The sequence below is a fragment of the Hippoglossus stenolepis genome, chromosome 14, assembly GCF_022539355.2.
Source record: "Hippoglossus stenolepis isolate QCI-W04-F060 chromosome 14, HSTE1.2, whole genome shotgun sequence".
NCBI lineage: Eukaryota > Metazoa > Chordata > Actinopteri > Pleuronectiformes > Pleuronectidae > Hippoglossus > Hippoglossus stenolepis.
In genome coordinates, this window is record NC_061496.1 from 14,229,589 (window position 1) to 14,242,821 (window position 13,233).

Here is a 13,233-nt window from a genome sequence, read left to right on the forward strand (position 1 = left end):
TAAGAACTTAGGTGCTCGGGCCCTAATGAGCTTTATTATGGAAACAGGCATTACCTCATTCATATGAACAGATTCTCTGCTGCTCTGTGTAATGAACCCGTGTATTTTACTGCTCAATACCGTGGCTGCACTGTTGAGATGAATGTGTAACAACAATGTTTGTAATTTGATTACATGGCTGTTTGTTGTTTGTCTATATGTCAGCCTGTCTGATATACTGGCAACCTGTACAGGGTGTACCCCGCCTCTCGACCAAAGTCAGCTGGGATTGGCTTCAGCTCCTCACACATCCCTCAAAGGATAAGAGATATGGATGGATTCATTTATGGTTTAAAGTTTAAAGTTTAAATGTCTTGTTGAGCACATGAACCTCAATGAATAAACTATTATACTACTATTTTATCTCAGTTAATCTTAGAGCTGATGAAGCATGACAGTCCAATATTATTTTTTTGAATAAAATATATTTGGCTTTTACTGGACAAAAGTAGAAGAAAGCATGTAAACAAACACCACAGCAGAATTTGGGAGCAACAATTTATTGACTTATATTTACATGGAAGAAACAATCATGGCGACCTAGAAAGAATCATCCTTCCCATTTAAATCCGAGCGAACATTTTACAGCAGACAAATGGTAGGCAAACTATTTGTAATAATCTAGACATTGTGCTTTTCTGTTAAGGACAGCATGTCACATCAGCAAACCCTGCCAATGGTACCAGGTTTAACTTGACTAAGATAACCTACAAATCCTAATAACTAAAAAAGGCTACACTTTACATTCCTCTACTTAATATGGTTTTCTTTTGGCTCAAAAATAGGCACTCAGTTCAGCCAAAAATATCAACAGAACAACCTTCCTTATATGACAAGCTATGGCTGCTGTACTGGGATCATATATGTTTGATGTAACGGCTCAGGTTTGGTTTACTGTGATCATCACATCCAGAAATGACTGAAGAGAAGTGAAAAGTTTAAACCTTTTCTTGAACATTCCCACAACAGAAAGGCAATAGAACAAAAGGAGCATCACAATTGAAATAGCTGTTTAGAAACAAATATTTCATGAGTCCTATTATTTTTAATCAAGACACTTAAGTGTGTCCATGCTGAACTAACAGCTACACAACTGCATGATATCAGTCATGCTCCTTTTTACAACAACACAAACACAGCTAAACGTAAATCTATCACAGTCTCTAGTTTAAAAATTATGATAACAAAATCCTACAGTGCAAAACATATCAACAGTATACAGGCAGTTCTTTACAAAAATAAAATCTCTTTCTCCTCCTGCTACAATAAGATGATTGCTGAACAAATTGAAGACGAGAAAGAATTCAAGGAAACCCCAGAAAATGTCTATTCAATAATGCATTATACATGCAAAAAAAGAAATGCACATGTCAAAATAAGACTTGTTTTAGGAAGAATATAAGAATAAGCTACATTAACGGCATCCCTCTGTATTAAGATCCAAATGCCTCAGTTGTGACCTTCCTTTAAGAGGCTGCATATTATTCTATATCGTCCGCAGTGATGACATGTTTCCAGAATCTGAGCTGACAACAAATGATCTGGAAGAATTAAATTAAAATGTACATTTTAAACATCCTTTTTTCTAATACACACATGATAAGTAATTGAAAGCAATGAAATCCTGCTCACTGTCAGAATGAAGATTATTATAAATGATTTAGACATGTTCTGCTTAACGTAGACATTTTAGAAACTCTGTGAAAGAACCATAAAATGCAACATCTGTCTATTTTGTCTTGACTGCCGTCACTTACACACAGATTTCACACATTATTCTGTATTTTGTGGGAAACTATTTTCCATACACAGAATATGTAGGCTGTATGACACAAAACAATGACATCCAAAGCATGTCAGTGCAATGTATGAAATCTGTTGTGTGGCCACATGCGACACAAAATAGACAGATATAACTCATCAATGTGCAAATAGTTTAAAACATGTATGATTCTTATAGGTTTTGTCAGCAGTTGGAAACTCTGCTTCCTCTATGAACACACAGAGAACTGAGGCACATCATGACATAAGGTCACACAACAGATGGAAGGGCACAGAGGAAACTGTGGGATCCGGAAGAATAACTTTAAATGATCCCTATATGTCGGAGAGTGTTAGTACAACATTTTCAAAATGTCAATACAATAAGAGAGCATTTGACTTATACAGCAGCTATGTGGCAAAAAAATAAAAGATGAAGGCATCTGATCGAATGGAGTAACATCATTATTATATCTGCATTATATTGACACAACAGCGTCAGTATAAATGTGTGTGATCACAGTGATCTGGTGATGTCACACAGACACGAGCACAGTTTCTATTCAACCCCTCAGGTGTAAGTCACACCTCCCTCTTGTCAAATGAAAAGGTTGCAAAGAACTCTTAAAACAACTTTGATTTCAAACAAACATCTAAAACATCTTTTAAGGTAATGCAGTGAATTTACTCCTATTAACAAGCTGCGGAATAAAAAATAATCAACAACTTTCTACTATTTTAGTTATTGTAGAGTGATTTTCTGTCCTTGTTTCCGCCTTATAGAGCCTCAGGATGATGCAACATTTCAATATGGGAGACCACACAGCAGGGTAATGAACTGATGAACTCAGTTTTCATCAAGAAACAGTTCTTGCAAAGTACTGAAGCTCAGCGGAGCAGCGTCTTCCCCAGTGATAGCTACACCTCTCACAGAGAAAGAACAAGATGGTTCCAGGGTTCCAGGCAGAGGGAATAGAGATGGAGCGCTTAGAGTTTCGACTTGAGGACGATGGCACAAATCTTCAGCTGGATGTTGGTAGAATAAGGAAGCTGCTTCTTAATCAAAGGTTTCATGCTCAACACTTAAGTCACATCCTGCACAAAGAAAAGGAAATGTTGTAGATAAAAATAACAAAAACATGTTGCTTTTAAGGCTAAAGTCAAATAAATACATTAACCAATTCAAATTAGTAATTCCAAGAAATATGTTTATGAACTTTGTCTCCGTCTGGTCTTTTTAGGGAAATATCTTTTGAGTTATACATAATGAATCAAGTCTAGACTGGGGTCTCTCTGTGTGGAGTCTGCATGTTCTCCTCGTGCCTGTGGGGAGTTTTTTCCAGGAACTCTGTGGGCTTCATCCCACAGTCCAAACACATGCAGGTTAGGCTGAGGTTAATTGGAGAATCTAAATTGAGCTTAGGTGTGAATGTGAGTGTGAATGATTGTTTGTCTCTGTATGTTGACCCTGTGATACACTGGATACACTATCATTGGAATTTCAGTCGTATGACCTTTATCAGCAAGACAGACAGTTACAGCATACTACTGTATTCTTAAACCAGCAGGTTCAAACCAGCTCAGACTCTTTAACACTCAGGCTCTATGTTGCTGTGGACAGGATTTACTCCTGGTGGCTGTCTATGAAAATCCCATTCGTATCACGCTGCCTTTGTTTTGGACCCGATAGACAAAATGTTACATCAACTTTTCGGACATTTGCTCTCCCTCAAGGTTTTGTACTGTGTGTTGCATCGACTACAAACTCGTGCTGTGTGCAGGAAAAACTTAAGAAGTTAGATTAAACTCAAGCAAAGATCCCAAAAGATCCTCAACATTCATCCATTAACTCACTGCTAATTATGAAGGTCAAGCCTACAGTCAATCCTAGAGTCAACCTGAAGCCAATCTGAATGTGTTTGGACTGTGGGAGGAAGCCGAAGTACGAACATGCAAACTCCACTCAGAAAGGCTGATGAGACTTGTTTATAAACAATGTGGCTGAACAATGAGGAACTAGACGATCATCTAACGACCGAGCATTAGTGTGGAAAGTGTGGAAACAACAGTTAGGCAGACACCCCTCCCTGACAATGGAGGAACTGTAAAAAACTCCCCTCCCTGCACCAACCCACACACTCACACAAACTGGTGTTGTCTAAGCATTATATATAACACTGCAAATTCACACATATTCAATTTTAGCACATGTTGAACTGAAGCTTATTTATGTGTTAATGTCTTTCCCATGCACATACCACAACTTGTGCTCATAAAAAGTCTGAAGCAGCATTAAATATGCTGTTTAAATACTTTAAGGGAATTCCTACAAGTATTCTATTCCAATTAATGCAATCTAACAAAGACCAAAGAGAAAGTGTCCTGAAATATGTAACACTGCTCTAAATCCTGTGTCTGTATTGAAATATATAAAAACATTACTCTGGAATGTGGTATTACTATTTAGTTTGAAATGCAATCAGTAACGTGGAGGTTCCATTTCCAAGCACAGTGCCACCTTGTGGAGAATAAAAGGAAGTGGAGGAAACTACCCACCTGCAGAGTTCTGTCCTTCTCACAACTATTAATCTACTATCACCGACTTTGGCCTGAAAAGGAGAGAAACAATACACAGACATATATGAAGACAGTTTCCCAACTAGATAAATGTTAAATATGAAATTAAATTCTGTGAGGACTGGTACCTTGCAGACTTTTTCATTGCCTCCTGAGGGACTGAGTGTTGCTGCTCCTGCTGCCTCTGCTCCTGCTCCATCCTGCAGGCACAGACAGTGTGAGTGTCATTCTGTATAGCTATTATATTTTTTATGTAAGTGAGTGCTATTATCGAAATTAGATAAAAAAATCATGGATCTATTTTACCTTTCCCTCCGGACTTTAATCCTCTCCTCGTCAAATCTGAAAATGAGTGACACTGTAATATCCTGAATTCACAAAGTAAATCCTTCCGTCTCAGCCCATTTTCAGAAAAACTTGCATTATAAATTTAATTTCGCTCTCATTCAAATAACATTGAAATAATCATTTTACAGAAGACACACAGCAGGACTATCACTACTGCAGCTCAACTTCTCTATCTAGTGGTCAGTGACACTTACTGCACCACACACTCTGGGACATGGACGTGCTCCATGGGGACGATCTCGGCCAGTTCATCCAGACTGTGGACATACTGGATCTTATTCATGAACTTCACACTGTGGATGATGAGGAGGCAACAACAACACAATCATAGGTTACATCATAGTACTGATAATGTATCCATGTATGTAACAGTTTTTGTTATATTTTTGTGTAAAAGGCAGTTGTCAACACATTAAACCTCTTTGAAATTGTAACATAAAGAGTTTGTGTAATAAAATAATATGATAATATTCAGTCCACAATGTCCAAGGCACTCATTCACTTAAAGGGTCTTAATTAGGTACGACAGCGATATCTATAATTCATGTGGACGTCGATCAAAACAACAAAAAGCATCTTAACTTGTTCACAGACATTTGTGGATTCCCCATCTTAACCATACAGTTATTAGTGACTTTGTGTATCACCTGATAAAAGGCCTGGAGATAGCCAGGACTGTGCGTATGAACCACGTGGGATGAGCGATGACCAGAGACTTCAGGTTCTTCCTCAATCTGCCATCACAACACAAATAACAGGTCCATTCAGTCGGCAGATTTTCCATCTAAAATGAACATATATGGCTCCACAGCAGTTTGTTTTCCTGCAGCTTCTCCTTTTCCTCACCTTCTGTCAATCATCTGGTAACATTTCTTGAGCCAGCTGATCCCGGGCATCTTACTGCGAGGCGTGGCTCCGTTCATGTAAATGATCAGATAATCTTCAGCCACGAGCATCTCCAGGCTGCTCACCATGTACCTGGAGGACAGATGAGGTGCGCTTTGTTAAACACTGACTTCAAAACGGTTGTATGTAAAGATAAAGGATCATGAAAGGATCACTTAGACAACGGTTTGTCCGATTTCCCAAAAGGTGAACGTAGGTCAATAAGTTCCGATTTGGGAGCTTATACTTATATAGATAATCCATTCATGTACGACATCAAAGCTTGTACTTGAAATGTAAAAGTCAGCCATGTTTAACTCACAGGAAGAGGTTTTCCATGATGTAGTGATAATCTGGACAGCTGCTGTCAGGCAGGTAACAGGCGGAGAACACAATGATGGCATTGAGACCCTCTCCGTAATATCCTGATGAGAGAAAGATCCAGTAAATCACATACAGTGTTAAAGCAGCAACAGTAAACTGAGGTATGATGAGATCTTTACGTCTGTCTCACTGGTGTTTACCTGATAATAACGTATTAATATATCAATAATAAAGGTTGTTTGTTTTACTGAATAAATTAATCTTTGTATTTAACTAAAGAGTAAGGCCTTCATTGAGTTATCAAATGGATTTCACTGACCTCCGTGTGTGATGACCCGTACGTAGGGTCTGATGACCTGCATGTCAATACGATGCTCCTGTTCTCCGATGATCACTGTTCTCCAGAGGCGTCCATTGTTGGTGTTCCCCTCTCCGTCCACTTCTCCTGAGCCGTTAGCGGGACCTGCTTTGGCCGAGGCCACCGGAGTGTCGTCTGAACACAAACAGACACAAAGGTATGATTCTCTTTAATATGTAACAGCCTGCACAGTCCCAAAAGTAAAATGTATTGTCTATTCCTTTTAAGAGAGGTTTTAGGTGATTGATTAAATTATCACTAGCTTTAACAAAATTATATTTGTTTTTTGTGTTTCTTCCTGAGGATTGAAATCAGTATGTGTTTTGTTAGTTTTTGATTAAACCTAAATGTGAATATATTTTCACCCTCATTCTGTGCATACAGCTTTCAGATTGTAAAAGCAAATTGGGTTCGGGTTGTGCACTGAAAAACTCATTCTTGGTCTAAATAGAATAAATTCCAACAGTAAAATCAGATTAAGATTAAGTGAACCAAATAAATAAAACAGTTAAAACATTAGAACTGAAGACTAAATATGACATATAAGATTCCACTGATTCTACAAACCTCAGCATATAGTCTCTTATGTATTATATTGGATTTAGATAATAGATATAGATTCATATTACATTACATGAGAAACTGATCTTAGTATTCAGATGACCTGAAAACATAATCTTGAATCTGAGTTATATTGAGTCAGAGTTATAAAATTGAATAAAAGGTATAGTTGGCAGGCGTGCATATTTATTTTTCACTCCTGACCTTCCCACTCCAACTCGTTGCCGTTGGTGATGAACTCCAGTGAGTCCGTCTCGTCTGGTGTATCCATGTCATCAACGTTGATGTCCAGATCGTCCGGTGTGTCCAGGAAGTCATCTGACAGCAGAGAGCCCTCACTGTGATCCAGGGACAGGTTCATGTCCGGGGCGAGCAACGTGCGGCGTTTACGGTGGGATGAGGACCCACCGCCGTCTCCTCCTCCAGGTGGGCTCACGTTCAGGGAGTTAGGGGGAGCTACAGAGGAGAGGAGAGGAGAGGAGAGGAGAGGAGAGGAGAGGAGAGGAGACTGTAACTGAAATCATGAAGGTACTCATCCGTCCCTCAGTGATGATCCAGTTGTCAGTGACACTTACAGCCTCTGTTGTCTGTGAGACCGCAGGAGGGATCCATGTCTCCGTACTCTGGTAGTGGTCTGTAGGGAAACATGCACAAATAAACAACCATGACTGTGCTTGTTAAAAACAATATATGGTTCAATATGAAATATATTGTATACTAATACAACACAAAGTCAAAGTTCTGCCAAACAAGTGTGAGTCTGCCACTTTAAATTAAAATTAAAGTAAAGCAAGCATAAATATTGATAATACGATTTATTTTTCTCTCTTCTCTGTTCTCCAACCTGCTGTGGTCTCTATGACTTTGTCCACGCAGCAAAATGTAACATTGTGAATAGGATTAGACATGGATGTTGTCACTGATCTGGCTATAAGCACTAAAAAGAGCTGCGAGCTGAAGAGGATAGAGATGGTAATTAACATCTCTTTGGGGAGAGATGAAGATTACAGAGGGCGGAAAATTTAATGGAGGGGAAAGGGGGAGGAATGACAAAGAGACGAGTGGAAGAGAGGAGAAGAAGGCGTCTGTGTGTGTCCCCACAAAGCTCTGTTATTTACTGTTGACAACCTGGTCAAAGGTCAAAATCTTGCTCTTAATATAAGTGTGTGTGTGTGTGTGGGTGCGTGTGCATTAACCTATGCACATTATTTAACATGAATTTAAAAAAGCCATTTAGTCTGGCTTTAATGTAGTGTTTTATCAAGTTTATTTGTTTTAAATAATGACATTTTTTATTTTACCAAATTTTTTATATTGATCCTTATCATTTATTTTTTATATATTTAGGTTTTATTGACCTTATACTTAGGAAGTTGCCTATAAGGAATTTATGGAATACTTTTTCATTTGTTGTTTTTACCGCTTGTTTATATTTTATTGTTGTCTTTTCTATTATTAATGGTATGAACTGGTCAGTTTAAGTCATTCCTTTTTACCCATTAAAATAAATGTTAACATCCTACGTTTAGTCAGTCACCTGTAAACCACTTTGAATCACATTTGATTTGATCGGAAGCTGCATTATAAATAAAGTTTGATTGATTGATGGCAAATGGCCTTTCATGAGTGGTTTAGTGTCGATCAGCAACAAACACCAAAAGAGACCACAGGACTGAAAATAGACTCGTACAGTTAAGTGTTAAAAGAGCTGCAGCGGGGAGCTACAGCGCAGTGTTATTCAGCAGGGGGCAGATTTAGCTGCATTCCTGTGAAAGCCAACTGCTTCTCCCACCCATCTGCAGGAGCACAGTGTGAGACAGTGTGTGTGTGTGTGTGTCTGTTTGTGTGTGCTCTTCCTCAGCCAACAACACTGGCTTTAGCCCAGAGACACAACCACAGCTGAACAGTCTGAATCTATTCCCTGAGGAGCCTTGCACTGAATAACAGTCCAACACTTCCTTTGTCAGAATCGAAGCCCCTTTCTATTAAACACAACAGACTGATGGGGGTTTATTCTTTCAACAATAGCAAGAGAATCTCTTTTTTTGTGGCTGCTTTGTCGTGCAGCTACATCAATATCAGGATGAACTGATGATGCTTACCTTCAGGAGGATACTGCTTTTGTCAAGAGCCGATTCAAATGAGCCTTTTAACCTCACACACCTCTGTGTTTGCTTTGTTGAACCATTCCCAGTCTTCTGAGCTGATGAGGGATGAGCAGCACTCTGAGGCTACACCTCAATAATCCATCTGCTGCTGAATATTCCTCAGCCTCTGTCTGCCTTTAACCAAAAATCCTGCCACCATTTTCCTGGCGATGCTGTGTTGTTGATCAGTGGCTGCTGCTGCGTCACATGACGTAGACTGAGACCACAGTGCACCTGCTCCCTGGCTTCCTGCTTCCCATCCGAGGAGGAGGAGGGAGGAGGGGGATGAGGAGGAGGGAGGAGGGGAGCTCAGCACCAACTGGCATCACACGTCTCCCTTTTGACTGCTCTTTTTCTGCGCATCAAGATTTTCATTCAAACCTCTCATCATCAAATACCATGCCTGCAATTTCTAAATTGCTTTTGTTTGATTGCACTGACATAAAATATATGTAAATAAATGATCTTTCTCTCAGTTTCCTCTCCTGCTGCGACAGACCATCGATCAGATTTCCTATTTCAGAGCCTCTCACTGTGAACATCATATCAAATGTCACCCTGACCTCAAAGCTTACTGTACTAATCATTTCACACGAGGACAGCTATACAGTTTAAATAATGCCCTATTAATGCATAGAAAGCAGAACGTACACAACATAAGGCTATAAATAGTTCCCAAAATAGAAAGTGTCAATATTTCAACCAGAATGTCACTCGAGCACTTAGCTCCACCACGGCCCAGTATGTCCCCTTATGGAACCGCATTTAAATCCACTGGATCCACATTTCATTTTAATCAGATTGCACACACTCTCATTAGTCCATGAAACATGCCTGGCTTTTTTCATCAAGATTCAATCCTTATTCTCTGAGAAAGGAATGAAAATGTTAAAAAAAAAACTGCCCGGTCTCACAATGTTAAAGAAAATCTTTGTGTTCTTTCTTTACCACAACTATCTGCATAATGTCATGAAAACTGGTTGCTGACTAACAAACAAACACAGATGAAAACATAACGTCTTTGGTAGAGTTACAGCACACATGTGTATAAATATCAATGAGTCTACACAAAGTAAACCAGACTGAGAGTCATACAACTCAGCCTATAATGGTAATTAGCAGTCAATCTGTAATTAACTACATATTTAATCTTAGATAATTAAATATTTACCTTTAAACTCAAATGTACGTGTACAAACACACATTCGTAAACATGTGCCACATGCTATGAACACCCACAGCTCACAGAGATGCGTTAAGCTTCTCTTCTCTTCAGTATATTCTCAACCTTCAACGTCAGTCCTGTATCTGACAGTAACGGAGCAGAACAGATGATGACCAATAGAAACGAAAAAGGAACCCACCTGGGGAAGTCTTCATCCTGCCACTCGTCTTTCACTTCCATGTTCTCCATGCGTAGAGTCGCCTCTGTGGTGCCCATCCCTCAGAGAGGAGAGCAGGGGCCTGCAGGTGTGAAGAGAGGAACCCCTTCTCAATGAAAATCGTTTACAACAGATGAAAGCTGTCAAATGAAATGAGTGTCCTCACAACAGGCTGCACCACAGAGACACGTGTTTGAAATGATGGCAGAGGGGAAAGTCGGCATTGTGGGAGGATGTTTCTGTCCAAATAATGAAACATTTTTCAATACAATTTAGGGGCTGATACCAACGCTGCACGGTCACATGGTTTTTTTTCCCCCGGCCCACAGGGGCACATGTGAGAGGCATGTGACGGAGTCGGACAGAGCCCATTTTCTGCAGCTCTATTCTCATGAAAGTCAAATATTACATATGAAGTCGCTGCTGGTTGGAATTCAAGAGGCCAGGGTGGACGACAACCTTCAGCCCATTTAATCCCCCTGCTCGCTGCTGCTTAATCCCACCCGACTGATGCAGCCACTGACTTTTTGATCTCTGTTCACACTCGTGCTTCATGCAAAAATCTTCAGTTCAAACCAGAACTCACATAGTGATGAAGATTTGGGGGGAAAAAACACGCGGCATATAGTTTATTTGCACATTATATATATATATATATAAAAAAAACTATAGAGTGAAACAAAAGTTAAAACAGTGTGCAGGGGAATTGAGAAGCCAAAAAAGGCTGATGAAGATGGCTTCCCTAAGGAAATAACAATAGTCAGCAAAGCAAAATAGATTTAAAAATAATGGGTTTACACGTGCATTATCAATAGTGTTTCTAGATGCACTCTTGCCTCTTTATTTCCATGGTTTGATGCTGACATTCAGCTGCATTATCACAATGCAATGGTGGCACATGAATAACAGCAGTACAGCTCTGCACTGGCTGGTGAACTGTGGCTGTTTAACTGCACGTAAAGTCCTATTGTACTTCTCTGCTTATATATAAAAATCCCCAGTGTCTGAATGACAGAGGATTCCCAGTCTGTGATGGAGGTTATACTTGATACCGTGATGACAAAATGTGGTACAACCTGCCAGGAGTGGGATTATGACAACCATGCTGCAACACATAGAGCCAACGACAGTGGAAATTGGTTTTAGTGGTTTTGGCAGCAACACTTGTGGTTGAGTATAAGCTGGAGGACGGCCATGTTCTATATAGAGGAAGTATTTCCATAGGAAAAAAAGCAAACACGAGTGATAATATGGACTATATCTATATCATTATATATCATATTATTATATGTGTCTATAACCAACACAGGTCATTTAAACTCCCTGTTCATTTACAACCATCGTTCCTGTGTCATTCCAGTCAAATTTTGTTGAAATATTTATGCTGCAAAAAGACATATGCAGCACATTACCACTACAGAGTCAAATGTTCCCACTGCCTTCCCTTTTCATGCAAGGTGTAAAAGGTGCAAGCAGATTAGAAATGCATGGACGTCGACTCACATGAGCGGTGCAAGATGCCCTCGAAACCCTCTCTGTGGTCCGTGCCTGTGTGTCCTCCCTCCTCCTCCTGCTGGGTCACAGATGCAAAGATGCGAGGGAAGAAAGTCCTGATCCCCTCACGCCTGCGGGGGAGCATCGGTCAGGCTGAAATCTCCCCCTCGCCCTGCTCTCTGTCTTTGGCTAATTCACATGCACACACACACACACACACACTCGTGCACAGACACAGTCGTACAGTGTCCTCAATATCAGCCGCTCGCCAGCAGCAGGTGTCTGGAGACAGGGGGCACCTCTGTCTGTGATGGACCCCCCCTCCTCCTCCTGTCTCCTCCGCCTCTGGCCACCTTTGTTGGAGAAAGACTGGCCGTGAAGAACGAGCCGACAGCAGTGCCTCTCAGCTCCTGCATCCACACCACCCAGACACAAAATTCCTTAAATGAGGCTGCATCTGCTCTGGCATCATGATTTCACTCTTTATCTCCCCCTTTTTTCTCAGCCTCTGATTGGACAACCATTTCCCCCTCCTTACCTCTAATTCAGTTCCAGTCTTGCATCCACATCCTTTCTGGGGAGGAAGCTTTTCTGTTTGTTTTTTTAAATACCTAACCTCAACTTGGGGGGAAAAACAAATGAGCACCAGTCCCTGTGTCCTTTTACTCCATTAGATGGAACCTGCTGCTGTTTTCAGTGGTCCTCTCTATGTGGTTGCTGTTCCCTGGCAACAGCATCACTCTCCATGCAGAGCATCTCCCCTCCCTCTCTGTCTCCCCACCACCCCAACTCTCCCCACACACATTAATTATTCTCCCCCTGACTTCACTTGCACACGACCAATCATATCAGCCCTCCAGTTTCCCTGCACAGCATTCTGACTTACTCTGCATGTTTCTACCACAGGCCACTTTCTATTTTAAGGATGCCTGTGCCTCTGGTGGCAGTATTAACCCCCAGAAGTTTAATAATATGTTAATAGGTACATTTTATTCTATTTACTTTTAATTTGTGTGCTGCCCCTGAGACGCTGCCTGCAAAACCCAAGGTCATTTTTTACACTGTCTGTAAGAAAGAGATGTGCAGATGTTTTCTCTAACACAGAGTAAGGATCTGAATATGATGCTCAGTTCAAATCTTCTGGCTTCAGACTCACAGCCTCTGGTTTGATTTGCATTAGACAGCAACTCGGTGCAAGCGTGACTGACATGCAGCTGATACGCCAGGAGCCTGTGCAGGAGAGACGAGAGGAATCACTTGTACTTACTTCCGCCTTCGCTTCGGGATTTACGCATCACAGCCGATCATAGCGTTATTATGCTTTATCTCTTTAAATCATGTTGCAGACCTGAAATGA

General features: G+C 40.5%; 1 protein-coding gene across 2 annotated transcripts; it reads right to left on the minus strand.

The window, feature by feature from the left end:
• Positions 1–523: 523 nt before the first annotated feature.
• Positions 524–12,654, minus strand: atcaya (ATCAY kinesin light chain interacting caytaxin a). 2 transcript variants are annotated; one of them, XM_035176220.2, is made up of 14 exons: positions 12,415–12,654; positions 11,886–12,286; positions 10,365–10,464; positions 7,429–7,487; positions 7,058–7,309; positions 6,254–6,427; positions 5,933–6,035; positions 5,572–5,703; positions 5,373–5,459; positions 4,920–5,018; positions 4,684–4,719; positions 4,506–4,577; positions 4,357–4,409; positions 524–2,895 (listed from the first exon to the last, which is right to left on the minus strand). In XM_035176220.2, the coding sequence occupies exons 3-13, from the start codon at positions 10,439–10,441 to the stop codon at positions 4,385–4,387; spliced, it is 1,116 nt and encodes a 371-aa protein (XP_035032111.2). In that variant the 5' UTR covers positions 10,442–10,464; positions 11,886–12,286; positions 12,415–12,654; the 3' UTR covers positions 524–2,895; positions 4,357–4,384. The 2 variants fall into 2 exon arrangements, with proteins under 2 accessions (XP_035032111.2, XP_035032113.2); XM_035176222.2 differs by lacking the exons at positions 10,365–10,464; positions 11,886–12,286; positions 12,415–12,654 and adding an exon at positions 8,956–9,273.
• Positions 12,655–13,233: the final 579 nt, after the last annotated feature.

Bases quoted from the DNA above. Each gene is read 5' to 3' on its own strand.
- atcaya (XM_035176220.2), bottom strand. From the start codon at position 10,441: ATGGGCACCACAGAGGCGACTCTACGCATGGAGAACATGGAAGTGAAA. The intron at 4,578-4,683 runs GTAAAATAGATC...CTGTGCCTGCAG, and splicing joins ATTAAAGTCCGGAGGGAAAG to GATGGAGCAGGAGCAGAGGC. The intron at 4,410-4,505 runs GTACCAGTCCTC...TCTCCTTTTCAG, and splicing joins GCAATGAAAAAGTCTGCAAG to GCCAAAGTCGGTGATAGTAG.